General features: G+C 53.9%; 1 protein-coding gene and 1 long non-coding RNA gene across 9 annotated transcripts in view; one reads left to right on the top strand and one right to left on the bottom strand.

The window, feature by feature from the left end:
• The first annotated feature begins 79 nt into the window (after positions 1-79).
• LOC114484912 (uncharacterized) lies at positions 80-24,981 on the top strand. Of its 3 annotated transcripts, XR_008616575.1 has the most exons (5): positions 83-1,981; positions 4,382-4,709; positions 4,851-4,967; positions 19,860-20,392; positions 20,703-24,981. It is a non-coding gene; the product is annotated as an uncharacterized lncRNA (long non-coding RNA). The 3 variants fall into 3 exon arrangements; XR_008616574.1 differs by having other exon boundaries at positions 80-1,981; positions 4,382-4,967; XR_003678271.2 differs by having other exon boundaries at positions 438-1,981; positions 4,382-4,967; positions 20,264-20,392; positions 20,703-22,447.
• Positions 5,645-27,401, bottom strand: part of NEK6 (NIMA related kinase 6) — an 85,127-nt gene continuing 63,370 nt past the window's right edge. For all 6 annotated transcript variants that reach the window (XM_024126170.2, XM_007115166.4, XM_007115165.4 and 3 more), the window contains exons 8-10: positions 16,934-17,028; positions 10,320-10,433; positions 5,645-7,232 (exon numbers count right to left, since the gene is read on the bottom strand). In XM_024126170.2, coding sequence (XP_023981938.1) covers positions 7,122-7,232; positions 10,320-10,433; positions 16,934-17,028 — 320 coding nt within the window. In that variant the 3' untranslated portion in view covers positions 5,645-7,121. The remainder of the gene's footprint in view (positions 7,233-10,319; positions 10,434-16,933; positions 17,029-27,401) is intronic.

Genomic DNA, 27,401 nt, shown 5'->3' with positions numbered 1-27,401 from the left:
TGCTCGGATACACAGGACGCGCCCCCCCCCCCCCCCCCCCCCGCCCCACGGGTTATTTATTAACAGACGCAAGTTGAAACGGTTTTGCATTTGTTAAGTTAGTGGTTGGTTTTTGCCGTCTCTGGTAGCAGCAGCCATCTCCTGCTCTGAGATGCTTTATTTGCTGCCACCTTCACTGGTTTCTGGTAAGGCTTTTGGTCTCCATAGGCTTGGGAATCCCAGGAGAGAACTTCTGATTAGAGGATCATGTTTGAATGAATTATGTGGGGCTGTATGTGCACAAGAGAATAACTGGTTCCGTTGACCCCACATAGGTGCCACTCAGGAAGTGGAAAAACCTGGTGGGATAAAGGTCAGAATAACCCCCCCAGCCCCCGCTGCTGGGTTGCTGAGGATCCCATTTCCAGCAGGGCCTTCTCTATCCTTCTCTGAGTCTGAAGAGGGCGCTCATGTCACTGGAATGTTCATGTCACTGGAATCCCACTTATTGGCTTAGGGCAGGCAGAGGAGCAGGAGCTCTGAGAGATCTCTCCGATCTTCTCAGGACTTGAAGACCAGTGGATCTGCTCTTTGATCTCAGGCTGGAATTTTGGGCAGGGCGTCCGTGTTTCTCCAAGGATGTTACTTGGATGAGCTCTTTACTTCAGCTTGCATGTTTATGGACTCTCATGCCCTTGTGTACGGGGAAGGTGGGCTACAGCTCAAGTTAAAGTCTCTTTGGGAGACTGGTTCATTTTTTTGTCCTTGTTATGTAGAGAGCTTGAACTTGGTGTTCCCCAGGTCCCGCCCTGCTGCCTCTGGCGCCTGCCTTCTGTTTCACTGCCCCGTTTTCTGAGTGCCTGGTGTGCAGCCTGTCCTTCAGCCCTCCTTGAAACTTCACGGACCCCAGCCAGTGTTCTCACAGCTCCTTCTCAGTTATCCGTTAGCCCTTATTACACTGCATTGTAGTTAACCTGAGTCTGATGCTTCTTGGTAAGAAATAAATTAATCTACTTTTCCACCAGTAATTGTTGGAGACTTAGACTTGCTCTTAAAGGAAAAGTAAGAGAGTGATTCAAAGAAAGGAATCACTTCAGTGAACATGCAGACTCATTAGTGGGAGGGGATAGATTCTTTAGGGCAAGAGGGCCCACCCTTGGCTCTGCCAGCATTTCCCCAGGGCTGTGTTTTGGTGTTCGTTTTTTCCCCATGATATTGACTTTCTTCATTATGTTACCAGGAAGCAGATTCCAGCCATTTTTGGACATTTTTGATCAGGGGCCTGCAAACTACACCCCATGGGCCAAATCCAGCCCAGCGCCCATTTTTGTTTTACGAAGTTTTATTGGCACAAGCCACGCCCACATATTGTCTGTGGCTGTTTTGTGCTACCATGACTGAGTTGAGTAGTTTTGACGGAGACTGTGTATCTACAAAGTCTAAAATATTTACTACCTGGCCCTTTGTTAAAAGTTTCCCAACCTCTGTTTTAGGTGATAAATTGCCCTGTCAGCCCACAGGTCCAACTGTGCTGCTGTTTGACAGTTCTCAGTTATGTGGTGAGCGTCTGACGTGAAGCAGTTTGTTTAAAGAGGGAGTGTGTGCATAAAGGGCTTGAAAGGCCTGGGTCTCTCACTTACCAGCTGAGAAACCTTGGGCAGATATTGAGGTACTTTGAGACCTTTCCTTCATTTATAAAACAGGCACTGAAAACAATGCCTACCTCACAGGTTGGCTTTCTTTTTTTTTCCTTTTCCTTTTTCTCTTACTGCTTGTGAAAGCACTCTGTGGACATCAGAACAGGCCCTCCATTTGACTGTGGACACTATTGTTGCTGTTTTCTTTCTCAGGAGGAGGAAGCCAAGAAACTGGTGAGTGAAGCCATAGCAGCTGGCATCTTCAATGACCTGGGGTCTGGAAGTAACATTGATCTCTGTGTCATCAGCAAGAGCAAGCTGGATTTTCTCCGCCCGTTCTCAGTGCCTAATAAGAAGGGGACCAGGTAAGTGAAGGAGATTCTTCCTGTGGCCACCCTTGTTATATTCATGGCATCTGGACAGGGTTTTCTTGATTCTTACCCACATTAAGTAAAGCCAGAGTCCCCAAGCCAGCTTTATTCAACAGACCTTTGAATCATTATTTGTTTTATGATTGTGGGCTGCTGTCAGGTATAGAAAAGTGATATAATTTGTAAAATGTTGATGGGAGAGGTTGAGTGGAAAGACTCCTAGACTGGGGATTGCGGGGAGAGCTTTGAATCACGTGCTGTCCTTTCTCTAGTCTCTTAAAGATGCCTCTGAATTCCGTATGAAATTCTGTGAGAAGGTACATTCTCCAGGGCATCCAACCCATAGCTTTTCCTCAGAGTGGTTTCCATTTCGTAGATGGTTATCAACCATTGGTTAAGAGTCTCTGAAAGTTGGCCTTGGGCGCTAACTGTCGCTTCCTGCTCTGGAGGGAGCCATGCCATTTAGCCCATGGCACATGCTGAGCAGGCACTGCTCTCCGTGGTGCAGTCCAGCTCGGAGTCAGGGGCGAGCTTCTAGTTGATGTGCTGGCGGAACTGGAAGATGTCCAGCCCTGGTGGCAGGTGAGCTGCTCATCAGCAGTCCTGTACGGCTGTCCAGCTGCCTGACCTCTTCCTGGAGGCTGAGCTGCTCAAAATGTGGCTTCTGAGCTCTGCTCCAGCTGTCTTCATCTGAATGTACACAGCAGCATTTATAAACTGAGCCCCAAGCTCCGCTGGAGGAGAGCAAGCACATCACCTTCCACGATGCTGCTTTAACTCCCACCGCATGTACTCAACTCCAAGTCAGGAGTAATTCAGAAGGAACAAATAGAACATTGAGAACCAGCAGGTATTCACCGCAGTGTGCGCTCAGCATTGTGAAGACGTGTTCACGACGGGGTAGGGCAGCACAGCAGCAAAGAGCTCTGGCTCGGGGTGGGGACCCGTCATGGCCTGGTGCGGTGACTTTGGGCACCTGTCTTGGAAATGATGGAGCTAGACTAGGTGATTGCTAATGAGCCCATGGAATTCCCGGGCCCTAGGTGGGAAGGGAAGCAACCTTTCAGGCCTGGGGCTGTGTTGGACCTGGCCTTGCACGTTCCTATTGGCTCCTCTGCAGCCCTGTTTTGCAACCCACTGTTGATTCAGGTAGAAGCCCTCCCTTCGTGCTGCTGAAACAGGTGCTGTAAGCCAGGATGGTGAGGAGGCTCTTATTGTGTCCACACCTCCCACACACGTTGTGGTTCAGATGAGTCAGGCGTACAGAAGTCACATGGGGCTCTGGCTCCAAGGCCGCAAGCTGCCACGGGTCCAACCAGTGTGGGGGAAGGAACAGCGTCTTCACACCAGCAGGGGAGGGGCGGGGCACATCTTAAAAAGGTGCTACCGCTCGGATCCTTTTAAGAGAACTTTGTGGGGACTGTGGGAAGGTTTCGCAGAAATACAGGCCAGCTTTTCTTGGCTGTGCTTACTCCTGGTTTTGTACAGAGCTCTGTTGTGTCGTCCTCTTTTTTCTGCTTCCTGCCGTCTTCGAGCACAAGCTCCCGTCTGAGAGGCTGGCTTTTCAGGGAGCACGTAGTCATGGCACAGCCAGCAGCCTCCTCTTAGTCCATGTCAGGTTGACAGAAATAGTGTCCCAGCTGGGGACACATGCGAGGAACAGTTGGACCTGTGCTGCTGTTTGACAGTGTTATAATTCCTGGCCCCACTGTAAAATCAGCCGTTCAGATTTTTATCTTCTAGACTGCCTTGTGCTCAGAGAAACCTCTGTCAGATTCACCTTGAGAAGAGTGGTGTTGGGTGTGTCCTCGTGCTGGTCTACCATGTCCCTGTGGGGACAGTTAACTCTCCCTTCTTGAGTCTCGAGAGTGTGGTCAAAAGTGACAAGCCCAGAGTCTGGCTGCGGGTCATTTTTATACTGTTTATGCTTCCAAATATTTTAAAAGTGTTTAAGGTAACAGTTATGTCATTCTTGTTACTAGTCAAGACAGTGGCCATGGCAGCTTAATGAAAGGATTCACTTCCTGCTGGTTACTGAAAGGTACTTTAGGGAGGTTGAAGCTTGAAGGCAGAGGCCCAAATGCTTTCCAGCATCTTCTGGGGATGGTGAGGTGGGGAAGGAGATTTGAATGTCCACCTAGTGCCAGGTGCTCTATATTATCTCTTTTCATGTGCATCATGTCTACCAGGTATCCCCATTTTGTAGCACTTGAAAGCCGAGGAAAGTGAACCTTGGGGGAGCTGAATCCTCCCAAGGTCGCAGAACTGGGAGTCAAGAGAGCCAGGATTCCAGTCCAGGCCTGCTCGCTGCCTGCATATTTGTCCCTCTCTCCAGCCCTCCATCAGGCCCCTTAGGGGGATCCTAACTCTCTGCGTTTGTTTTTCTCTCATTAGGTTTGGCCGGTACAGGTGTGAGAAAGGGACCACTGCAGTCCTCACTGAAAAAGTCACTACCCTGGAAATTGAGGTGCTGGAAGAAACAGTCCAAACAATGGACACTTCCTGAATGGTGTTGGTGGATGTCTCTGGTTATTGCTCTAGAAGACTGGGGGCAGTGGAGGCTCCCCCTGTAAGACATTCGGCCGGTGTTTGCTGAATGAACCCAATAAAAAATGAAAACCAAGTTAAGTGGCTGAAGTCTCGGGGCTGTGTGGTGTTTTGGGCTGCTAAGGCCCATCGACCTGGCCTCCCCATCCCTCCCTGAATACTACTCTGCGTTCAGGTGGGTGTAAGAGCAGTTTAAGCCTTCTAAAAACAGACGAGGCCTCATTTGTTGCAGGAAGTCAGATTGGGTGGCTCTGATTGTTCAGTTGAACATTTATTACATGCAGCCCTTGTGCTAACTTACTTTCTCTTTTTTCAGGGTAGTCCCAGGTTTTTGTTTTTGTTTTTTTAGGATGAGTGCAGCACAGCCTTTTACCCCAGCAGCCAAGTAGGAAAGAAATAGAGATGATCAGTTCTGAGTACCAAGAAAAAGCAGGTAGGTGGACAGTTTTGCTTTGCTATAGCTGCATGAACCTGGGTGAACTCCACTTTGGCCAGTTTCATGAAGTCAAAAGAATGCTTTGGGCCTTACTATCTGTAATAATTGGGATATGATCGTTTCTCAAACACTCAAGCCTGGTGAGTGGTTGAAATTGTATACCTCCAGAGGGTCCGAGTAGTAGGCAGAATTGTTCTCATGGTGTTGAAAGCGGATGGCGTGCAGAAAGCAAGTTCATCCGTGTCCAACGCTGATACTGCCAAGGGAGACAGACACAGTAGGGATTCTGAGAGCCGTAAGCAGAGTATTTGCAAAAAATCTGTCTGGAATCAGAAAAACTTTCAGTGGTGAGTGCCTGACTGTCCCCCAGAGCGAGCGTGGCTGGGGGGACAAGAAAGAGAAAGAAAGAGGCCTGGTGCCATGGTCTTCCAGAGTGCGCCCACTCTTGGGCCAGCCTCCCTCGTTAAACTGCCAGGAGTGGGTGGGGAGAACAATGGAATTATTTAGGATAGCAACTTGGCTGACGATTTATCAAAATTATCTGGGGAGCTTAAAAAAATTCCCAGATTACTCAGAATGTCTGGGGCCTGAGAAATTGTGTTTTTAAAGGAGGCTCTAGAAATTGTGCTGCGGTGTGAAGCTGTTTTAAAATTACTCATGAATCGTACTCATTCACAGAAGGAACCCCTCTTACCCCATTTTATTTCAACCATGGAGAATGAGTACAAAGCAGAGGCTGCATCTGAAGAAAATTTCTCAAACCCGACAGTGTTACAGTAGAACAGAGTTCACACGTGGAAACAGCGCAGTGGCCCAGCCCAAATCCTTTATCCCCAGGGAGGCCTGGCCAGAGCTCCTGACCAGGACACCAGTGGAGCGGACAGGCATGTACTCTTACTGGAGGGCTGAACTGTCACTAAGTCGTGGGTGACAACTTAGACCATTTGAGGATTAACTTGAGCGTAAAAACAAAATTCGAACTATTTCCTTCAGAGCTTGAGTTTTCCTTAAGTTCACATTTATAAATTAGTCTTCACAGTTAATCCTATTTGGGAACAAGAAATAAATGAACACATTTCTGGTTTCCTACAAATAATACAGTTGTACATTAACTCTTGACTTACATGGTCCATGGACTTCAGCTTTGTGAAGGGGTGAGTGGCTACCATTTTTGGATCGTCTACAATGTACTAGGTAACTTACTTACATATTTTATTTCAAATTCTGTCAGCAACCCTGAAGGTAGATGTTATTAGTCCCATTTTACAGATGAGGCAGCAGGCTCAGAGAGGCTAAGAAACTTGCCCAGGGTCATGCTAGGAAGGTGCAGAACCAGAACTTGTACAGAGAATAGCCTGAGGGCAAAGCCCGCATATTTTTCGTATCCTGTGCTTCCTTCTCATGGAGGAAAACACTTACTTAACACTGATCATTGAATGAACTGCCAGCATTCAAGCAGGTGAGGTACCTAGTACTAGCAGGTGTTCAGGAGAGGATGGCTGAGCCGGGCTGCACGGAAAACAAACACTCATGGCTTTCAAATACTATTTGCCTCTATACCAGATGCTGGGTTCGCCTCATCGTCATTCATCAAGTTATAAACGTAGATAAAAATATTAGGAAAATCTCCACTCTACTTAAAAAATTATTTCCACTTTCTCCCCTTACAACAGAGTAAGTTAAGCACACAGGCTTGATTGTTTGTTTGAAAAGATTCTAAGAGCTAAACCAAACTTACTACTAACCATTTTAAAAGGCTCACTACAAATCACACAGTCTCCTGGATTCTCCTGTTAGTTCAAACCTTGACAGGTCACTGAAGGAATTATCCGAAAGATTCACATTACAATCAGATATAAGAGGTGCCTCAGTGGCTCACTGAACCATCCACCCTTGTTAACAACCCAGCTGAGAGTGTTCACAACAGTTTAAAGAAAGGACTTTCAAATTTGACCACCAGTAACACGTGACCAGTGCCCCTCCCCCCAGCAGCCCTGTATTCAGCATCTGCTGTAAAGCCCGGCCCCTCTCCGGGGAACCTGCTGAACCCTGTTGTCTTAGGTGGTCTCGGCTACCAGGTGGCCACTGTGGAGAGAAGACTCAGGTAAGGCAGAGCGGTGTGGCTTCTGAGAAGGCGCGCTGCATCCACGCTCAGGTGCTCGAAGTCCACACGTGCATCTGTTTGGCAACCTGGTGCACGTAGCTGATGTCGGGTCTCTGGTTGGGGTCGGGGTGGATGCACATACTGACCAATTCTCGTAACTGCAAGGGAGAGAATGATACATATTATTCGTAAGCAGCCTTGTCGAGGCTCTGCATTACTTCATGAACCCTCAGGGCAACCAGAAGATGAGGAATGGTGCTCAAGACAGGTGCGTGGTGGGCGAGTAGTCACAGTCACGTGGGGAGGGCGGGACCAGCACCAGGCCTGTCTGGCCCCGAAGGCCATGCTTGGAGGCCCTGAGAGTGGTACCTCCAAATAATTTTGAACTTTCAGCTGCCTACACTACTGGCTAAATCTGTGTGTACAGGGTGTGTGTGTGTCTGCCGTCAGTCGTGCAGATGCCCAAACCAGAGGACAAAACTCAAGGCAAGGGCTTATTGATCCTAATAAATGTATTAACATGCAGCAGAGCTGCAGTCTGCCTACCCCCTGGCCTCTTTATTGTGCTCATGAAAGACGGAGCTTTTAATTATACAGACACTGAAGGCTGCTCCTGCCTCGGGGTGGGGGAGGGGCACCTTGAGCCTCTGATCACCTCCGTTCTTCTGATAGCCAGAGTGCCAATTATTTTAATGGTAATTAAAATAATGACCTTAAAAAGCCTACATCTTAACTTGCATCACTGGGCTCACCGCAGTTTTTTCATTTAAATACCTGCTGCTGGAGGGGCTGGCCAGGGCCGCAGCAGGGAGAGGGGAGATCCTGACTAAGGGGGCTCATGGGGACTCTGCGGCCATGGTCAGCAAGTCTGGGGTGGGCACGAGGGTCATGCGGAGGCCCGGGCTACGGTGCACACTCCCTGTTTCACTCCTGAGGAGTTCCAGGCTGAGGGGCCTGGGGTTCCTCCCCCAGGAGATGATCCAAACTGCCTGCAGCTTATAAAGCTGCCTTTCACTGCTTTATAAACACTGGGAAGGCCCTGGGCAGATGCAGCTGCGCCTGCAGCCGGCTTGGACACTCCTGGAGTCTGAGGTTGCCCACGATGAGACCATACGCTTCAGAACCTTACAGTATTCAGGGGGAGGGAGCTGTGGTTGGCCTCTGACAGGTTGAAGTGCCCAAGAAAACCACATTAAGGTAAAGTCTCTGTGACCCGAATTGCTCATTTGTAAACCACACAGTTGGCAATAAGTGCATGTTTGAAAATTTCAGAAGAGAAAGTGTCTTATTTCCATTTCTAAGAGGACATATAACTTCAAAAGTGAGGTGTGCTGAGGAGCTCCAGTGCTAAGAATTAGCACCTCCAAAAGTTGCACATAACCGGTGAAAGCCAGGTGCTCGCTCTGGGGAGTAGGAGCTCTGGACGCTGGAAGGACTGACTTGGGAGGGAGGAGGGCTGAGGGCTTTATGTGGATTCGTTCATTTCAGCTTCATAACCATGAGGCAGAGGTTACGGTTCCCATTTATAGATGGGGAAACTGAGGCACAGAGAAGTTGTTAATTTGCTCCAAGTGGCATGGCTCTAAGCTTCTTAACAAATTCCAACAAACAAAATTCCAAATTCAAACAAAACATGGGGAAGAGAAACCAAATGCAACTATTAACTTGGTGAAGAGCTCTAACTAGTTTTTCCTTTCCTGCCAACTTCCACTCCGGAGCATAAGTACTTCCTCCAAAGGTACTCGCAAGAGCTCTGTAGGACTGTGCGCTCCTGGCCCCCACTCTGGCTGCTGGGGGAGTCCGCAGAGCCGCAGGCATGGCACTGGGAGCGGAGGGGCCAGGAGAAGGGTGGCTGATGACCTTTCTAGCTGGCCTGCCGGGATACAGGGTTAGCGCACACTGGGGCACCTGGTTGCTACAGCTTGGCTGGCTGGCCCAGACCCAGGGCCCTGGTGGGCAAGGGCTGCTCCTTCCAGAGCTTTCAGGATTGTGAAGTGAGCAGCACGGACGGCTCCTCACTCTGGCTGGACGACTGGCTATAGAAGAGGGGCGGGTGCCCTCAAGAAACAGGATAGCGCAGTGGCTAGGTGCAGGCCATCTGGGCCAAGCCCTGCCTTCGCCACAAGCAAGTTACGTGACTTGGGCAAGTTACTTAACCAGGCTGTATCTCAGTTTCCTTCCTGGTAAAATGGCATTGGTGGGGTGGGGTGGGGTGGGGGGGAGTCAACACAGTAAATCATAAATGTGAGCTGTTACTATTGTGAGGCAGTGGCCTGTGGTCCTGCAGGGTGGGCCCATGGAGGACTCAGACTCCTGATCACACCCACTAGCACTGACCTTGAACAAAAATATCCCATACTGAGCATTTACTCTGAGCCAGGCCCTGTGCTACAGCCAGATGATGATGGTTGTAAATGCATTGCCTTAATCCTTAAAACAGTGAGGTAGATTCCAGGATTATCCCATTTTACAGGTGAGGAAACTGAGAGTTCAGTGACTTGCCCAAGAATAGTGAGGGGAGTGCGTAAACCTGTGCATCTGTTTACGCGCCTAACCACGCTGTGCTGTAAGCCTGTCATCTCATCCTCACTTTTTATCCATGAAGGCAAAATATTAGGCCTGTTTTCAAGATGAGGGGACTGAGGCAGATGATGCTCTCCCACAGCCTCACCTGTCACAGCCTGATGGCCAGACCTGTCAGGCTGTCCTGCGCTGTGTAAAATGTTGAAAATAAAAGGCCAAGGGGTCTGACCTAGGTCTGTGGCGGCAAGGAGACCAGGCTGCTTGCTTTGGTTCCCTGTCATGGGAGCGGAGTGGCCGCCAGCAGTGGTGTGGGGCCGGCCAGGCCCTGCCACCCCCTGCGTCTGGCTCCTGTTGCTGGACGCCGGGAGCCCGTCTCCGGGCCCCGCAGCAGCGAGCCTCCCACTCGAGCACTGGGTTGGGAGCCAAACGGGCAGGAGGGTGCTGACGGGGCAGCTCCTGCTGGTTCCTGCCAGTGGGTGGCCTGCAGCCCTGCTGTCGGGGGGCCCACACTGGGGTCCCTGAGACCTCCGGTAAAATCAATCACTGCTGTTTCCCCTTCTGAGTCACTTCCCCAGAAATCTTCCTTCTCGGCTCTGTTAAGTGAACCCAAGCTCAGCCCCACAGCCCTGGGATCTTGGAGCCGCCCCGCCTTGAGCCCTGCGGGTCGTCTGGAGCTCAGCAGGCCCAGGCCCAGGCCCAGCCCCGGCGGCAGCAAAACTCACCTTCTCGGAGTAATGCTCTCCGGGGAGGGGCGGGTAGTCACACTGCTCGATCTTCTGGCAGAGCGAGAAGAGGTTCATTTTATCTCCATAGAAGGGGCTCTGAAGGGCTGCCATCTGCAAGGAGAGGGGGGTGAGAGAGGAGTTTTCAGCCTTGAGGTCCAGGGCAAAAGGGGCCGCTCCAGATGGGGGTGTGGTGCTTCCGGGCCCCTCACCGCAGCGGCTGTCCAGCAAGACTCCCCCATGTCCTGAGGAAGCTGGGGTTCAACAGAAAGTGGCAGTTTTTACACGATCCTTGTTATATAAGCAAATTAAGCGGGACAGAAGTTTCCCTGACAAAACTGTAAAGGCAGTAAAGAAGGAGCAGCTGAGTCCTGAGGGCCAGCCGTGAGCAGGTGCACGCCTGGCCTCTGGTTTCCTCATCTAAAATGGACGCAGCTCCACCTGCAGGGCTGTGGTGAGGCTTGGCTGGCACAGGAGGCATCACAACCTGAGCGGATGTCATCTGGCTCCATCCCGAAAGCAGGCCCTCTGCTGGGGGACCGTGGAGGCCCCAGCGGGTTCTCACCCAGTCAGGGAACTACCCGGACTTCCCACCCCACCATTCAGAGCACGACGGGGGGCGGGGGTGTCTTCAACGGGGGCACACAGGAGCCGTGGGCTGCCCGTGAGGCAGCCCAGCACGGCGCCCGCCAGCCCCATCTGCTGATGACTCCGTAATGGGATTCAAGTGCTGCTTGTCACTCCCGCTCACCGCTGCCTGCCTCCAAATGACGGCCCGACACCTCCTGCTAATGAAGTGCCGTCGGGTAATTGTGCCCACCTGTCCGTTTGGCCCTGGTTCCCTTCAAGGAGCCGGGCTGCCAGGGCCACTCGGCACAGACTCCACTGCTGGGGCCCGTGGGACACCTGAGGGATCCTCACTCCCCTCAGGCTCCGGGAGGCGGGTGGGCGAACCCTGTCTCTGAGCTGGGGGAACCCGTGGTAGCCCATCAGCTTTAGTTTCCTGGTCTGCCCCACCCTCTGTTCACCCCTGTGAACAGGTCAGGTGGTCCCAAGAGCAAGGGCAGGGCTTGCCTCCTTCAGAAGAGCACAGGGGGTCTTCAGAGCCCAGGCGGTGTCCCTGGGCGTCCAGATGGCCTCGGGAGAGGCAGTGTGGCCTGGAGACTTGGGCGTTTCCTCTGACCCAGGCCAGGAGTCTGCCCCGGGCAGCACCTGTGGGCCAGGAGCCTGGGCCCTGGCAGTGCTTTCACATGGGTGTCTCCTCCCCCTGACCAGGGGCTTGGGCCCCTCTGAGGAGGGCTGGGAGCCCGCCTGGACCGTGAAACCCAGCCCTGCGGGAAGGCTGCAGGGAGTGGCCCTGGCACTTGGCGGGGCAGGATGAGTATGCAGAGGCTCTGCCCCCTGTGGGCTCAGGCAGCCTGACTGAACTGGCTTTACCATCTAGCATGCAAAATGGCATCACTTGGGTGATGTATTTCCAATAATCAAAATGAGAACCTCGGGTGCAAAGGGTTAATTGGGCAGTTTCAAAAGGACATCTGTTGCTACAGTAGAGAGCAGCTGAGGCTCCAGAGCAGTCATTCGGGGTGATGTGGTGCCCTTCAAGTCACGGCAGGAGGATTAAGATGGATTTTCCTGGAAAGCGTGTCTGTTCAGAGTAGAAAGGATGTCGGCCCCACTAACCCGGGCTCTGGTTTTTCACGTGTCTGACCTGCGAGAGGGACTGGGTGATCCTTTCAACAAGCCAGCCTGATCTGATTTTGCTGTGTGGGACTCCAAAAGGGCCCCAGAATGGCGAGGCATGAGCCCCATATCTGCCGTTCCCTTCAGAGAATCTCTCCATCCTTCCTGGCACCTTCCCCACACTGTTTCAGAAAAGCTTTCTGAACAGGGTCAGCAGTGAGCTATGCCAGAGGAGCCCTCTCTGGCTCCCAGTGGCTTCTGCGTCCATAAATGCAGATTCTAGCGGAAGCAGCATCCCCGCCTGCTCCCCTCCAGCTGCCGGCCACGGGCCTTCCACCCAGATCAGAGCACTGGGCTGTGAAGGAACCTCTGGGGCTGCTTGAGACGCTGGGATGAGAATGATTACCCCGGATGGCGAGATCTCCTCGTACCGGCGACCACCCACCTCTGACTGGTTGAAGCAGAGGAGGAATTGCTGTTTGGGGCCTCGTTAGAACTGCCAGAGCCACGGCTCTCAGCGCTGCTCCTCAAATGCAGAACTTTTCCTGCCTGGCGTTACTGGGATGACACATAGCCGGCGAAATGGGAGAGTGTGGCCACTTGCCCCCGCTGGGAGGGCTCAGGGAAACTGGTGTGTGATTTAAGACGTCAGAAGGAGAAGGGGATTCTGACTCACACTGGACAGCGACTGCCTTTGACTCTGGCCCTGTCAGGGCCTCGGACATCCATCTCATCGCCAGTATCTCCTGAGCTCGTCCGGGAGTGAAGGTTGAACCCAGAGGCTAGTTGCCAAGCAGTCTGCAGCCCTGCTACCCCACGAGGTAGGGGTTATCCAGACCATTCTCTGGCTCAAGCCAGAATTCCAAAGCAGGATTCCATACAAGGCACGGCTGAACCTGTCCCCTGGCCCACTTTCTTGCTGGTCTCAGCCTCCTCAGGCTGAGGCTGCTGTAAGAAGGCCCCCCACTGAGGATCCTGATTTCCTTCAGCGCTGAGCTCCCATATAAAAATAAATAAATCCTGCAGAGCCCAGGCAGCCTGCTGAGTGCCTCCACGGGGTGTGCCGGGTAAGGAAAATAAAGCGCCGGGTCTTCCAACGGGCCAAGCTTGGGCATTCCTGCTGGGAGCTCCTGGAGGGGCCACTGAAGTTGCTGGGGGATCCTCACAACCGGGCCTTCCCCTCAAAGGGGCTCTGAGCAGAGGCCCTGCATCTCTTTCTCCACCAGTTACGCCCTCCCTGGTGGCTGGAGAGAAGGGGAGAGGGCTCCACGAGGACCACTGGTCCCTTCCCGGCTCCTGTTCACAGGAGGGCAGGCATCGACAACCTGGGTACCAGTGCCCATCTAGGTCACTTCCTTGCTGTGTGACCCTGGGAGGTCTCTCCACCTCTCTGAGCCCGCTTTCTCCCTTACAGCAAAGCTGGGACTGGCCTGGTGTGATTCTTGTGATTCACTACAATGTCCGGGGCAGTGCTGCTCCCGGAGGCTGAGCTGTCTGGCCCGTTTCTCCTATGCTGACCTCTTCAAGACAGATCCCACTTGGCACCCACCCTGAGGAGCTCAGGCCAGGTATAGTGCTTTGTGGCGGCTCCTCACTAGCCACGGGTCAACATCAGCATCTTAAGGTGACCTTGGGAGGTCCTCAGTGGACATCTGGATGCCCAGGTGGAAGGGGGTGTGGTGGGCTGAATAAAGGCCCCCAAAGATGTTCATGTCCTAATCCTTGGAGCCTGCGAACGTGTTGCCTTATATGGCAAAATAAACTCGGCAGATGTGATGAAATTAAGGATCCCCAGATGGGGGGAGTGTCCCAGGTGATCCAGGTGGGCCCTAAGTGTAATCACAGTATCTTTATAAGAAGGAGCAGAGGGAGATTTTTGAGTACAGAAGAGGAGAAGGAGGTGTGTTGACTTAAGTGATACGAGGAAGAGGTCACAAGCCAAGGAATGTGGGTGGTCTTTTCATTTTCCTTGCTTTTAGTCCACTGAAATCGATTTTGGACTTCTGGCTTCCAGAACGGTAAGAGAATAATTTTATGTTGTATGAAGCCAATCGGTAATCTATTCCAGCAGCCGTAGGAACCTAACCCAGGGGGCTCCTGCGACTTCCAGCCCGCTCCGGGGCTTGTGGAAAAGGGAAGGCCTGTCCCCACTGTGGGCAGGTTTTCTCTGGCTCTGTGCCGTCACCTGCCGCCCTGGCCCAGGTGTGTTCCCCTGGCTCTGCCCAGAATCCTCGGATGTGATCTGGGTGTGCGGGTGAGGTGGGGAGCCTGTCGCAGATCTACAGCTGGCGCCCTCAGGACGCACCACAGGCTGTGCAGCGGGGGGCTTTAGTCGTGTCTGGAGGGCATTGCCTTCCAATTACCACGGCCCTTCCTGTCTGCTGGGAAAACGCCTGGTTCTGTCTTCCCACAGGGCTCGGGGGTGGCAGCCTGGGGAAGGGCCCCTACCGCCTTTTGCCCTTAGAGGGGCCGCCACGCCAGCCCTCTTCTGCGGGAGGCCCGGGGCCACTGGGTTCAGGTCAGCTGTCCCCGGAGACGCAGGACTTGATTGATTTCATTGACTTCCTGCTGCTGATACGCCCCTCCCTGGCTGCGAGCCTCAGTGATGAAATAAACCAGCACCTCCAGGCTGGGGCTCCGCTAACGGATGCTGCCTCTTTAGAAGTGCGCGTAGGCGCCCAAGGCAGGGACTCAGGACTGCAGTCTGCCTCTAGGGAGCTGGTGGCACCAGCTCGGGAGCCCTGAGGACAGGAGCAGGGCCCAGTCACCCCTCGTCTCCTGTTTATGTTTGGAGACTCACACGATTCACAGAGGCAGGAAGTGGCTTACAGAAATCCTGAACGCAGAATGGAAGAGTAAAGAACCCTGGACTAGGGACAGTATCCACGAGGGCAGGACAAAGCCGTGTCTCCGAGGGGACAGACAACGGCTGGACTTTGGCTCCTCGCTGGCCAAAGCGAAAAGGGAAATGTGGCCAGCTGCTCGCCGACACCAGCTCAGGGGGCTCTTGGGCAGCGAGGTGGGCAGTAACAGCGCTTCAAAGACCTGCCCCTCACTGCCGGAGGGCCTTCTGATCCAGGTGCCGTCCACACCTCATGAGGCAGGTGTGACTCCCATTACACTTGGGCAACTGAAGCTCCTGGAGCTCCAGGGCCTGCAGGGGGTGAGCGGGAGCTGAGCTCTGACCTCGGGTTGGTCCTTCTGACCGAGGTCTGGGCCCACACCAGGCCCCGCCTCTCTCCCACCCAAACTACCACAGCTATGGGAGCTGCGTGCTCCCCACGAGGGACGGATTCACAGCTTTGCCCTCCTCATCCCCAGGGGCCAGAAGCCACTCTGCACCCTCATCCACTGCAGCCCCACTGGGGGCACCGCCTGGACGCAGCTGCTCCTGTTTGGTGCTCATTAAAAGAAGTCCTCCTACAACAGACACCCCTGTGAGTCCCAGAAAGCACGGTCTGCTCCCCACCTCTGACTGCCAGGGCCTGACTCACCCATAAACTTTCAAGATGACTCCACGCGGCGCCCATACTACAGACCTCCAGATGAAGGGGGCTCAGGCACAAACGCCACAAGGGCCACATCTCCAATGGCTTCATCTTTACCCACAAGGCCACTCTTTTAAAATGAAATGTCTGCTATTAATAGGAGGCCACTGGCTTAAAAAGAAAGATGCTGTGAAGTGTAAACCTTGCCGAGGGATCAGAGTTTTGATTTCATGGTCTCCGTCTGTAATGCAGGGAGCGGGGAATCCCAGTGCCAAGAGACCCCGACCGCATAGCTGCCCTGGTCCCTGTGCATCAGCAGTGGGCAGCTGAGTCCCGAAGCTTATACCCACGGGCCACGAGGTCAATTCCCAGCATCGATACTCCCAAGGAAGCAAAGAAGTCAGTCTCTGCAACTCCAAGACACTCCTAGTGGTCCCGCAACGTTATCCTGTGCATCACTGCCCTAGGAGACTCTTCAGCTTATCAGTTCCAAGCCAGATTCCAGAGATGCTCAAGTCCACCCCAGGGAGAGCAGAAAAATAATCAAGGTTCCAACTTTAAACCCAAACCATGCTTGGTGTCTCACAGCCCTAGAGGGTCTTCAGAGTCTTTCATATCTGTTATTTCATTCATCTGGCCTATGACAATGCAGGACAGCCACTATTCCCATTTTACAGATGAGGAGACCAATGGAATCCTGCCCAGCGCGGGATGGTCCAGGGCCAGGGCGGTGGGAGGGTGTGGCCGCCAACTTGGAGATACTAGAGGGCTCAGGCTTCCCCGCCTCTCACCGGCAGCTGCAACAGCTTCATGGCCAAGTGTGGCTTGTGCCCCCTAGACCCCCAGTTATCCAGGGTCCCCGGTGGCTGGCCAAAATGGATGGGGGCTTTACGAGTTCATGTTGTCTCATGTCTGAGCCTACCAAGACTCAGAAATATTCCTGTCCCTCCGTCCAGGGTGGCCACCAGATCTGGAAACGGCCATCTGGTGGCTCCATCTCACAGCCCAGGGGAGACAGTGGTGGTCTCTAGTGAGACCCACGTTGCTGAGCTTGGGAGAACGTGACCGCCCCGCCCCTCAGGGGGGAGCGTTTCAGAGGCATGGGGCCTGATCCATGGATAAATGACAGTGAACAGAATCACCCTGGTTACCAGGGAAACTGGGGCAACCAGACCCCCCTGCCTGTGCTCCTTCCATCAGCAAGCAGACACTGGACTCTCCGTCTGGTTCTAGTTTCCCAGATCTGAGCATCCCAAGGGTGAGTGGCACCTAGCCTGCAAGTGACCACCCCTCTAACCTCTTCCAGCCTGACACTGCTAATCAGGCAGACGTTGGACCGAGTGGGGTGAAGGACAGGACCCAGATGGTACCAGGCCTGCCCCAGCTGGGTGCCCACCATGCATGCCCCACCAGATGCCACTGAGCTGCAGGCCAGACACTCACCTCGTACAGCAAACAGCCCAGAGACCAGATGTCAGACTTGAAGTTGTAGCCGTTCTCATGGATCCTCTCCGGTGACATGTAATATGGGGTCCCCACTGAAACACAGCAAAAGGATGGGTGCTTATCCTCTGTGCAGGGGCAGCACAGGAGGGAGAGGTGGGGAGGGTGAGGGCTGGGGAGAAGCCTGGCCTCAGCCTCACCAGGATCCTGGGCAGCCCCCTTGCCCTCTCTTCCTGTCCCCTCCTCTGTCAAATGAGAGGGCTGGGACAGACTGGAGGTTCCCGCGCTAGAAGGGCCTTAAAAGCCCCTGGAGATAGGGACCCACCCAGACCTGACAATCGGTCTGGGGACTGAGCGGCTCAAGACTGGCGTTTCCGCCAACTGCCCGGGGGGAGTGGGACACAGTGGCCAGGCTCTGGGAAGCAACGGACCAAAATACGCTCTAAGGTGACTGTTTGAATTCCAGAAGAGTCCAGATAAGGCTCTCAACAGTGAAAACAACCACTGTGAATGTGGACCAACCATGGCGTTTGTGTTAGCCCACTTTACAGATGGGGAAACCGAGGCTTCGAAAAGTGGCAGGACTGAGGCTCAAACAGAGATCTTCAGGCTCCAGAAACTGAACTCTTAGCCACCACCCTTGGCTACTAGCACCAATCAGCATGTCCAGACTTGGGGTTGGCTGATATTTCTTAGCCAGAATAGAAAAGATACTAACCATTAAAGAAAAGATTAACTGGACTTCATTAAAATTAGGAACTTAAGTTCACCAAAAAACCATTCAGAGAGTTAAAAGGCAAGCCACAGAGTGGGAGAAAATCGTCTCAAAACATATACCCAACAATGGCCTCATATACAGAATATACTTTAAAACTTCTATAAATCAATATACAAGACAAACATCCCCCTCCCTCAAATCAGCAAAAGACTTGAAGGGGTATTTCACAAAGGAGAATATCCAAATGGCCAATAAGCACATGAAACGATACTGTGTTTCTCATTACTTATCAGGGCAATGCAAATTAATAGCACAATGAGGTACTACCTACCACCTACCCACCTGAATGGTTAAAGTTAAAAAGACTGAGATAAACCAAGGTGGTGATGTGCGGAGCAACTGGGACCCTCATGCGTTGCTGACGGGGCCATAAAATGGCACGATCACTTTGGAAAACCATTTGGCAGCATCTACTACAGCTGAACACTGCCTACACTATAACCCAGCAATTCCACGCCTAGGTACACGCCCAAGAGAAATGAGCGCTCTGGTCCATCAAGAGACATGATCAAGAACGCGCAGAGTGGCTTTATTCGTAATAGCCAGAAACTAGAAACAAATGGTAGTCACCAGTAGAAGAGATAAACTGATAATGTGGTCTATTCACACAATGGAATACTAAACAGCAACGAACAAGAGCAAATCTCAGGTACGTGCCACAAAATGGATCAACTGCACAGACGCAATGTTGAGGGAAAGTAGCCAGGCACAAAAGAGCACCCACTATTTGATTCCATTTTTATCAAAAACAGGAAAAATTACTTTATGGGGGAAGTGATCAGGAAAGGGCTTGAGAGAGCTTTACTGTACACATATCATGTCTCAATTAAAAAGCAGAGGAGTCACACTTGAATATCTGGAGCTGGGCAAAGATGGGAGGATTTCCTGACAGGTGGTGAGCTCCCCATCACCAGAGGCGTGCAAGCTGCAGCAGAGGGGCTGAATTGGCATGGCCGAGGAGGGGTCCAGGAATCTGGATTTGTAACCACAGATTTGTAACCTGAGATTCTGGTATCAGTCCATTTGGAGGATGACTGTTCTGGAGGCTTTAGGACCAGATTTTAAAGGCTGCTACACAGAGGACATCTTCACTGGCCTGGAGTCACCATGTGAATGTGACAGTGGCTGCTGCTGTTTTGGCCAGAGTCTGTGAAGGGAGCTGGAGTCCAGCGTGGCGAAGGCTGAGCCTGAGATGTGGGCTGATGACCCTAGGAAGGAGGGATGTCCAGCGCCACACGTGGGAACACAGGGGACCCTGGGAGGGGAAGAGGCCGTTTGATGAGCTAGACTAGGAAAGTGACAGGTGCCCCAAACCAGGGGCCCAGACTTCAGGCTGTCATGGGCCGAAGATGTTTCAGAGCAACTTACGATTGCCAAGTAAAGGTGTTTAAATAAAACACAAAATCCCAACTACCATTTCGTGTCACTACTATTCAGTTTAACACTAGAACAAGTATTTGGGTTGGCCAAAAAGTCTGTTTGGGTTTTTCCGTAAGATCTTACAGAAAACCCAAACGAACTTTTTGGCCATCCCAAATAGAGACTCCATCTCAAGATCAAGGACAGTACTTCACATTGAAAAAGTTTAGCTGTTTGAAAACTTTATCATCTTCTTGCTTTTCTCATCTCCTTGGAGATGGGTGAGAAATTCTATCATGCCTAACTTGTAGAGGCTGTGAGCAGTGTTGGAAACCCATGCTCCTGGCATGAGCACGCTGGCGGCAGGACCTTGTTACCAAAGTGTCCCAGTGCCCTGCCCAGGACTGGGTCATAGCAGGCACCTTCTAAGCATCTACTCACTGAATCAATGAACCCATCTGCATGTTATCAGATAGTACGTATCAGGGGTAACACTTTTTTTCTTGTAGCCTAACAAACTACTTACTTAACTGATGTCTGCCCAAGAGGGACTACCTGATTAGTGCTTTATCAGGGTACCAAGCATCCTTTGATGGCAATAATCCCAGGAGAGCAGACATCACTTAAATGCATGTTTTGCGAACTGTGTCATCCTATATGCATACTTTATGGCTGAAATCAGGGGGCTAATTGCTATTCAGCAGAAATAGCTGTCAGTCAACATGTGAACCCATGTGGGATTCTATAAGCAAACTGTGACTTCCAGTAGCAACCCCTTGTATATTTCAGCCACAAGGGAGCAAAATGAAAATGAATGGGCAAGTGTGAAATGGATGACTTGTCATAGCCAAACCACAGGATGAAATCCAAACAGTTCTCACTTAATAGTGGGAACCTCAGACCAAACTGTAAGTGTTTCTAGCACTCAGGGTGCTGTGGGGGGACATGCCTACGAGGTGAGAACAGTCTCCTGCAGAGAACAACCACAGGGGGCTGATGGGGTGCAGAGACAGCGGGGGAGGGGCAGAGGTCAGAGGCCCTGTCCTCAGTGAGGGACAGTAGCGCCCTCCGTCTGGCTGCACCACATCCTTAAGACCCCTGGGCAACCCCTGCCCCCAACCTGGCCAGGCTGGGAGTGTGGGCTGGCCCTGACACCTCTCACCACGCTCAGTGTTATCCTCTGCTCATTCTAGATGAGTGGCCAGGCTTTGGTCTAGGGCTGCCTTGGCCAGGCCCATCCGAAAATGAAGTCTCTGAGCAGCTGTGCCCCCTGCTCCAACCCCGGCCTGCCCTCCAGTTCTCCTCTGTGCCTCTGCCTCCTGGTGAGTTCCTCAAGGTCAAGTTAAACTGCCCCCTCCCCTGGCCACAGAGCGCTAGCTGCTTGGTGAGGTCTGGACATTTGGTCTGTTCCCCTGTCCCTCTGCTGGGCCTCCAGATCCCTGCCTCCGCCCTGCTTGGGGTAAAAGCCTGGGGGCACCAGGGAGAGAAAGGTCGGGGGCTTCACCACCCCTTCCCTCCACTCTCCACCCCAACCTTCTACCTCGTCATTGCTCCCTTCTGCTGTACCCCAGTTTCCACTGGTGTTAAGGGGAAAAGGCAAACGCCCAAATGTGATCTGTACTTTCTTCTAAGATGCCAGTGCTGCATACGCCATTCCATCCATCCAGCCAGCCAGCCAGCCAGCCAGCCATCATCAATCCATGTGTCTGTCCATCCATCCATCCACCCACCCATCTGTATTCAATGTTAACTGAGCCTGGATGCTGTGCTGGGCCCTCCCAGGAGTGGGTCCATCAGGAGGTGGTGAGTTGCCTGTCGCAGCACGTGTCCAGAAGGAGCCAGTTGAGCAAGGAAAGACTGGACTGATCAGTGGCTGTAGCCAAATCACCTGGAAGAAGCTGTTAAAAATCTGAACCCCCAGCCCAACCCCAGGCCTGTGGAACCAGAACCTCCAGGGCTGGAACTTGGACAGCTGCATCTCCCACAAGCTCCCAGAGTGTCTGATACGTGTTAACAACCTGAGAGGGGCTGTGCAAAGCCTCCCCGACCTGCCCTCCTTTCAGATGCGCAGAAACATCCCTGGAACAAATGAATTCATGAAGCATTAACTGAGGGAAGTTCGCTGCCACTGGGTCCTCGTGTTCCCGCCTCTGGGCAGCTTCTCTTGTCCCCTGACCCAGGGGAGGGGCTGCTCCCCCTTGGTCTGTGCTCTGCCTCATCAGAGGGGTTCTCAGCTTGTGCTAGAGGTATACAAAGCTGCAGGGGGCGAACACAGCACCTCTTCCTGTTTTGCCAGCTTTCCCCGGGAATAAGCCTGGAAAACCCGATTTTTGTACCAACAGGAAGTGCTCAAACATTATAAAGGATAATGCACAACCTGCGTTGAGTTTTAAAGATAAAAATGAGAGACTTCAAAGAAGTTCCAAGCTTGCAGCGGGCCCTGGAGGATGTGACCCTGAACCCCGGGGGAGCGGTGATTCTGGGGCAGAGAGGCAGAAGCTGGCACGGGGAGGAGCCTCCACAGACAGTGGCCTGAGGCCTGGCTCCCTCCCTGCCCGGGGGTGGGGTGGGGGGTGCCCCTGTGGGCCCTTCCAGCCGGCAAAGCCGCAGCACAGTCCCACGGAGACGCTCAGACGCAGAGCGAACACAGCCAGGGTCTCAAATCCCCTTCCAGCATCTCCCCGTCAGACCTGCAGGCTCCCAGCCCCGCCCCCAGCCTCCCCTCCGGGGATGGAGCTCTGCATATGAAAGAGGAGCCTAACAAACCCTGACCTTCCCCACGTCTTCACCTAGAACTCCCAGATTTCAAACCCGGCAGATATCTGAGGAGAACGTGGGACCTCAAAGCAGAGGCTGATTAAAGGGCCCCGCTTCCCAAGCTGCGCCACTCCTGTCAAAACAAACTCTGCCATGTTTTGAAATGCTCGCGGTGTTTGAAACATGTTCATTAGATATGAAAAAGGCAAAGATTTCACACGAAGGGGAGGCTGCATCTGTGGGCTGCACTTCTTCCCCGAATGGTGGTTGTGAAAATGGCTGGGAAACGGGGTGTGGGCGCTGACATGCATCCGCTGGGCGGGCCGGGAGGCCTGGGCGCCATCCTGACGGCAACGGAGCTGCACCCCAGCCAGGTCTGAACCCACTGCAACCACTGGTGAGCAGAGAACCGAACCGCTGTTTCAGCCTCGTCTCCCCATCAGCGGAACACGGGGTGAACTCATGGTCCTTGGGGTCCTCTCTGCCCCACTTCGGAGCCCCGGTCTCCCTCTCTGGAAAATGGGGATAGTTCAACCTCCTGGCACACAGACATGCAGGCAGAAGGGCTCTGGGAAGGCTCTGCTGCTACCACAGACCCCGGCGGGTGGAGGGGGGGTGAGGGGAGTGGACTGAGGAAAGGAGGGCTGGGGGTGGCCAAGAGGGCAGCACAAAGGAGCAGGTGAGGACCACATTCCTCCTCTGTGCTGCACGAGACCCCGGCCTATGAAACTCCCTCCCCGCTGCCCCCAACATCAATCAGGCCTCACATCCTGAGGGGGCTCCCCTCCCATCTGGCCCTCTGGCCGCTGCCCTAGCAGCTCTGCCTCACCTGGACGACTGGTGGCTTAGCCCCCGCTGTCCTTCCCATTCCCACCCGTCCTACACCCCAAGGCAGGGGCCATGTCCCTGCTCCTAAGGCCGACTGGCTCCTCATCCCTTGAGAAAGAAAAGCCGGGTCCTCAGCCTGGCATTCGAGGCCTCTCCAAACTCTCCCCACTCCCCCCAACGCTGGATCTCTGGGCAGCAACACACACACACACACACGCACGCACACGCACACGCACACCCCTACAGGCTCACCTGTGCCGCCACTTGTTTTCAAGTTCTCCTTAAATTAATTACCAGCTGACCCCATGCCAGGCTACACTTGGCCCTCTGGAGAAGCAGCGATGTTGAAAAAACATTGCACTTTTATCAGCGTTGACTTGATTCCAGATTGTTATATCTGCCTATTTTTAGTTCCCACACAGAACATCTCTAACAGATGTGAGAGTCAGGTAGCACGACTCTGCAATTCTACGCAGGACCCTGTGCTTTCCAGGTATCAGGGGCTCATCCAAGGTGGCTCAGGGAGCCTCAGACGGAAACCCTGGTGTGGCCATGCCTCGCCCGCCACGTGGCTCTGGCTGGAGCACCACCCACCTGGCGTCACAAAGGTGCTGCCCCACTGCACCTGGAATTCCTCCCCTGTTAACCGGCTGTGATGATTCCCACCCCCAGGGGGGCTGGAGCACTAAACAAGGTACCACCTGGGACATGATTATTAGAACAGTGCTTTGTTCGTGGTGAAGATGCTAAATGGATTCCCCCCAGGCTGTAGGCTCCAGAGGGCAGGGGCCTTCCGGGTGAGCGGCCCCAACCTTTGGGTGAGTGAATGAACAAGCTGTGGTTTGCATCCTAGGCCCCGGTCGATTCCTCCTTGGCCGTCCCCTTGAGCCCTTCCCTTCCCTCCCTGCCACCAGCTCATCTTGTTCTAAGGGTTTGCGTCCCTGAAAATGCCAGGAATGCGGCAGACAAGCCAGGAGCCACTCACCAGCCACAGGTGATCTCCCCCCCGCCAGGTGTCAGCGCTTAGAACCTGGGCTCCACCTAGTGAAGCAGGTTTTCTGGGCCAGTTGTTCCCAGGTGTCCTGGGCTGCCAGGACGAAGCAGGAGGTCGCCAGGGACACATCTGCGTGACGCTCTGAGCCCACACTGATGGGGTCCCCCGGGGCGCCTGGCCGTGGGCACACTCATGGGGGCGCTGTTGTGACAGGAGAGGCTCACTCTTCCTTCCCTGTGGCCCAGGACAAGCCCCAGGTCCCACACAGCCCACAGCTATGAGGTTGGGTGGGCTTCCCCCCAGGGAGCTGTCAGTGTTCCCCACCCAGAGAGCTCACTGGGCCCCAAGCCCACTTCCCGGCTGGTGCCGTGGAGAGCTGCTGACCCCCCAAGGGCTCCAGTCCCTGCCTGCCCAGGGACCACAGGGATGTGGTAGCACCTCTCTGAGCCTCAGTTCCGTCATCTGTCAAATGAAGATATAAGCCTTATGGGGATAACGTTTTAAGAAGCAACATGTTTTTCAAACATCCTTTAAGCCTTGTCTTCTTTGTTAACCCACCTCCTTGGCGAGTTCAGTGACTATAGAAAACGGAAGTAAAGGGCAGCCCTGGGATGGGGTGAGGCAGCTCCAGGCCCCCAGTGGACCCCAGGCTCCTCATGCACAGCCGAGTCACGGAGCCCAACACTCTGCCTGCACACAGTGGGCCCGCAGGAGACGGTTCCGCCTGCCCTCACCCAACACCACCCTGGGACTGTCGGTCTCCCCACCAGTCTGGGGGCCCCCTGAGAGCAGGGAAGGCTGCATCCTCTCATGTCCCCATAACCTCACGTCTCAGGCCCAGCCCAGGGCCAGGGCGTTCGGCTCAGGGAAGGGAGAAGGAGGGATTTATGCCCCATGGCCAGGCCAGGGCTCAGCGGCCTGGGAAAGCCAGCGTGCCCTGACCGCAGGTACCTGACAGGGGTTGACCCCAACCGGACCTGTTCCCCCCATCCCCCCGAGAGGCAGTGTGGAGCCCTGCACCGGCCTGGGTGGGAGCCTGCCTTACCTCCCACCCCTGATCCCAGCCCGAGGCTGCCCTGTCTCCTCTGCGGAGCGGGAAGGGCCTTGCTCTCCCAGCCCCACAATTTGTCTTGCAGCTGCTGCCGTTGCTTGGAGCGAGACACTTGCTTGTAGCTTGTGAGCTGTGTGTAGGCAAATCTTTCATTTTTCTTTCATTATGCCGGCGTGTACTGTCACTTAATTTTTATGTATGCAATCCTTCCTGACAAATATGATCTGCTGCCTGGTAATTCGTCTGACGCTCATTCTGTGCCGCGCTCTAATTACGGCTCCTATTCCTGACACCGAAGCAGCCGCTCTGCCACCGCTGGGTACCGCACCTGTCAGCCTGGCCATGGCATGACTAATGCCCTTTCATGCCAGCCTCGTGTTAGCAAATACGGAGGCGGAGAGGGGGCTGGAGGAGGAGGAGGCAGGAGGAGATGGGATGTGCATAAGCCCTGACGTGGGTCAGCAGCCTCCGGAGACAAGGTGGCTGCCACCAGGGCATCGCCACATAGTAGGTGCGCAGAGATGCAACGGATGCATAATTCCTACCCACGCACAGGGTATGGAGGAGCCTCCGCCCCCCACGTCCTTCCCGCGTCACAACGCAACTGCAATTAGTTCAATCTCCTGTGCCACCAAACATGTGCACAAGACTTAGCTGTGTGCAGAACCTCGCTATGGAAAGGGGGTCTTTCTCCTGTGTCTTGGAGACCTCAGGCCCTGGGCTTTGGCTCTGCACTGTTGCCGTCATGGGGCCTGGCCCTCGGTTCTCGGTTCTGGCAGCAGGGCCTTGCCGAGCCCGTGCGGGCCTCTCAGCTCGGTGGCCCAACGGCCCCAGGAGGGCTCCTTCCACCCACCACGCGGCCCGTCAGCCACTCAGAGGCCTCGGGAAGAGCCAGGCTCACCCGCGCGGCCTTTTCCCAAGTTCCAATTCCTTCTCATTAATATAATAAGTGCACCAGTCCGAGTCAATAAACTCACACTGTTGGACGAGCCCGAATTTCTGCCTGTTCCTAATGATGTGATCTTAACCAGCTCTGACGAGTGCCGCAGTCTCTTCCCCAGCGGGACAGAGGAGGGCTGGGGCCTGACTGACAGGGGACAGGAGGCAGTGGCTTTAACTCTGCTCTTTGACGGTTCCCCTTGAATTTCTGGCCTTTTTGAAGCTCTTAGACCAGAGGGGTAAACGGTCCCAAGCTGACAAGACACACTGATTTTCCCAAAGAGAAGGGTCTGAGGGGAGCAGGAAAGACACAGTTTCCTCCCAGGAACGGGGAGTTGGTGGCTGAGTTCCCGAGGGAGATCCTTCCAGGACCCCTGAGCCTGATCCCCTGCAAGAAGCATGGGCCCTGCACCGGGAGGCCTGCATTCGGGTCCTGGCTCTGCTGCCACACAACTCAGAAGAATCACTCAAGTTCCTTGCGTTTTAGATTCCTCGTCAGCACAAAGGAAGGATCCCACAGACCCTCACATCTGCTTGAGGCATGAATGAAGTGTCACGAACTCACGGGTTGGCGGGTCCTTGAACATCCTTTCGTTCTGACCTAACGGAAGAGCCATGACACGCCAGCTGCTAAGGAGGCCGGGCCAGGGGTCCTCTGGGGACGACGGTTTCAAAACAACCACACACACACACACACACACACACAGACACGCACACACGCACAGACACGCACACACGCACACACACAGACACACACACACACACACACACACGCACACACGCACACACGTTCCCAGCTGGGAGCTGCTGATCTCTGAGTTAGCATGTTTCTCCAGATTGTGTGCTACACCCTGAGAGCCTCCAGCCATCAGGACCTGTATGAACAGTGACAGTTTCCACCAGGAAAGTGTGTCTTCCAGAAAGCACCTCCGCGGTCACAAGAAGACGCCGTGTGTCTGTCGGCATGCCGCAGGCTCTCGGGGACAGGGAGACACGAGATGCACTGGCTGGGCCGTGGAGTGCGGGGCAGATGAGTGAACAGAGTGGTTTTCAAGGGGCCGGGCCTGTGGACGCGGCAGCACACGGGGAGGTGAGCCTCAGGCACCGTCCCCTCAAATGCCACCCCGAAGAGCCAGGAATTGCTCAGGGAAAGGGGAGATGCCCCTACACCCCTCCCCATCATGAAACGTTCCCCCATGGCCCTGGTCACAGCACATAGGGGACCCTACTTCTGTTTTCCACGGGGGCTTTGCTGGTTTCTGATTAAATGTCATTCTAATTAAACGTCAAATTCTCCATGGGTCCAAGTTTTGCATTCCCTCACGTATCCGGATTCCGAAGCTGGGCAGTGCTTAACGTCACCCAAAACACACATGTGACCTCCAAGTCTCCTCCGGCGTCTGGCCCTCAGCGCTCCCGCACTCCTGGGATGGTGCCTGCCTGCTGAGCTTAGCGTTCAAGGCCCCGCCCGCCTTCCTCGCCACCCAAGGTCCCTCGACCCTGATCACCTCATCCCTTCCCCCATGCCCCGCCAGCTCCTATTCACTCCCCACAGCTCAGCTAGAAAGTCACCTCTACCGGGTGAGCACTTGGCCCCCACAGCTTTGAAACTGCTTATTTAAAAGCCCCAAACGGGAACAGCCCAAACGTCCCCCAGCAGGAGCAATAGCCCGCGTGGGTGAATGAAGTGTTGCGAACTCACGGGTTGGCGGGTCCTTGAACATCCTTTCATTCTGACCTAACACAAGAACCACAACGCACC

Source organism: Physeter macrocephalus, unplaced genomic scaffold (assembly GCF_002837175.3).
Source record: "Physeter macrocephalus isolate SW-GA unplaced genomic scaffold, ASM283717v5 random_176, whole genome shotgun sequence".
Lineage (NCBI taxonomy): Eukaryota > Metazoa > Chordata > Mammalia > Artiodactyla > Physeteridae > Physeter > Physeter macrocephalus.
This window is presented reverse-complemented; position numbering and strand designations above follow the sequence as displayed.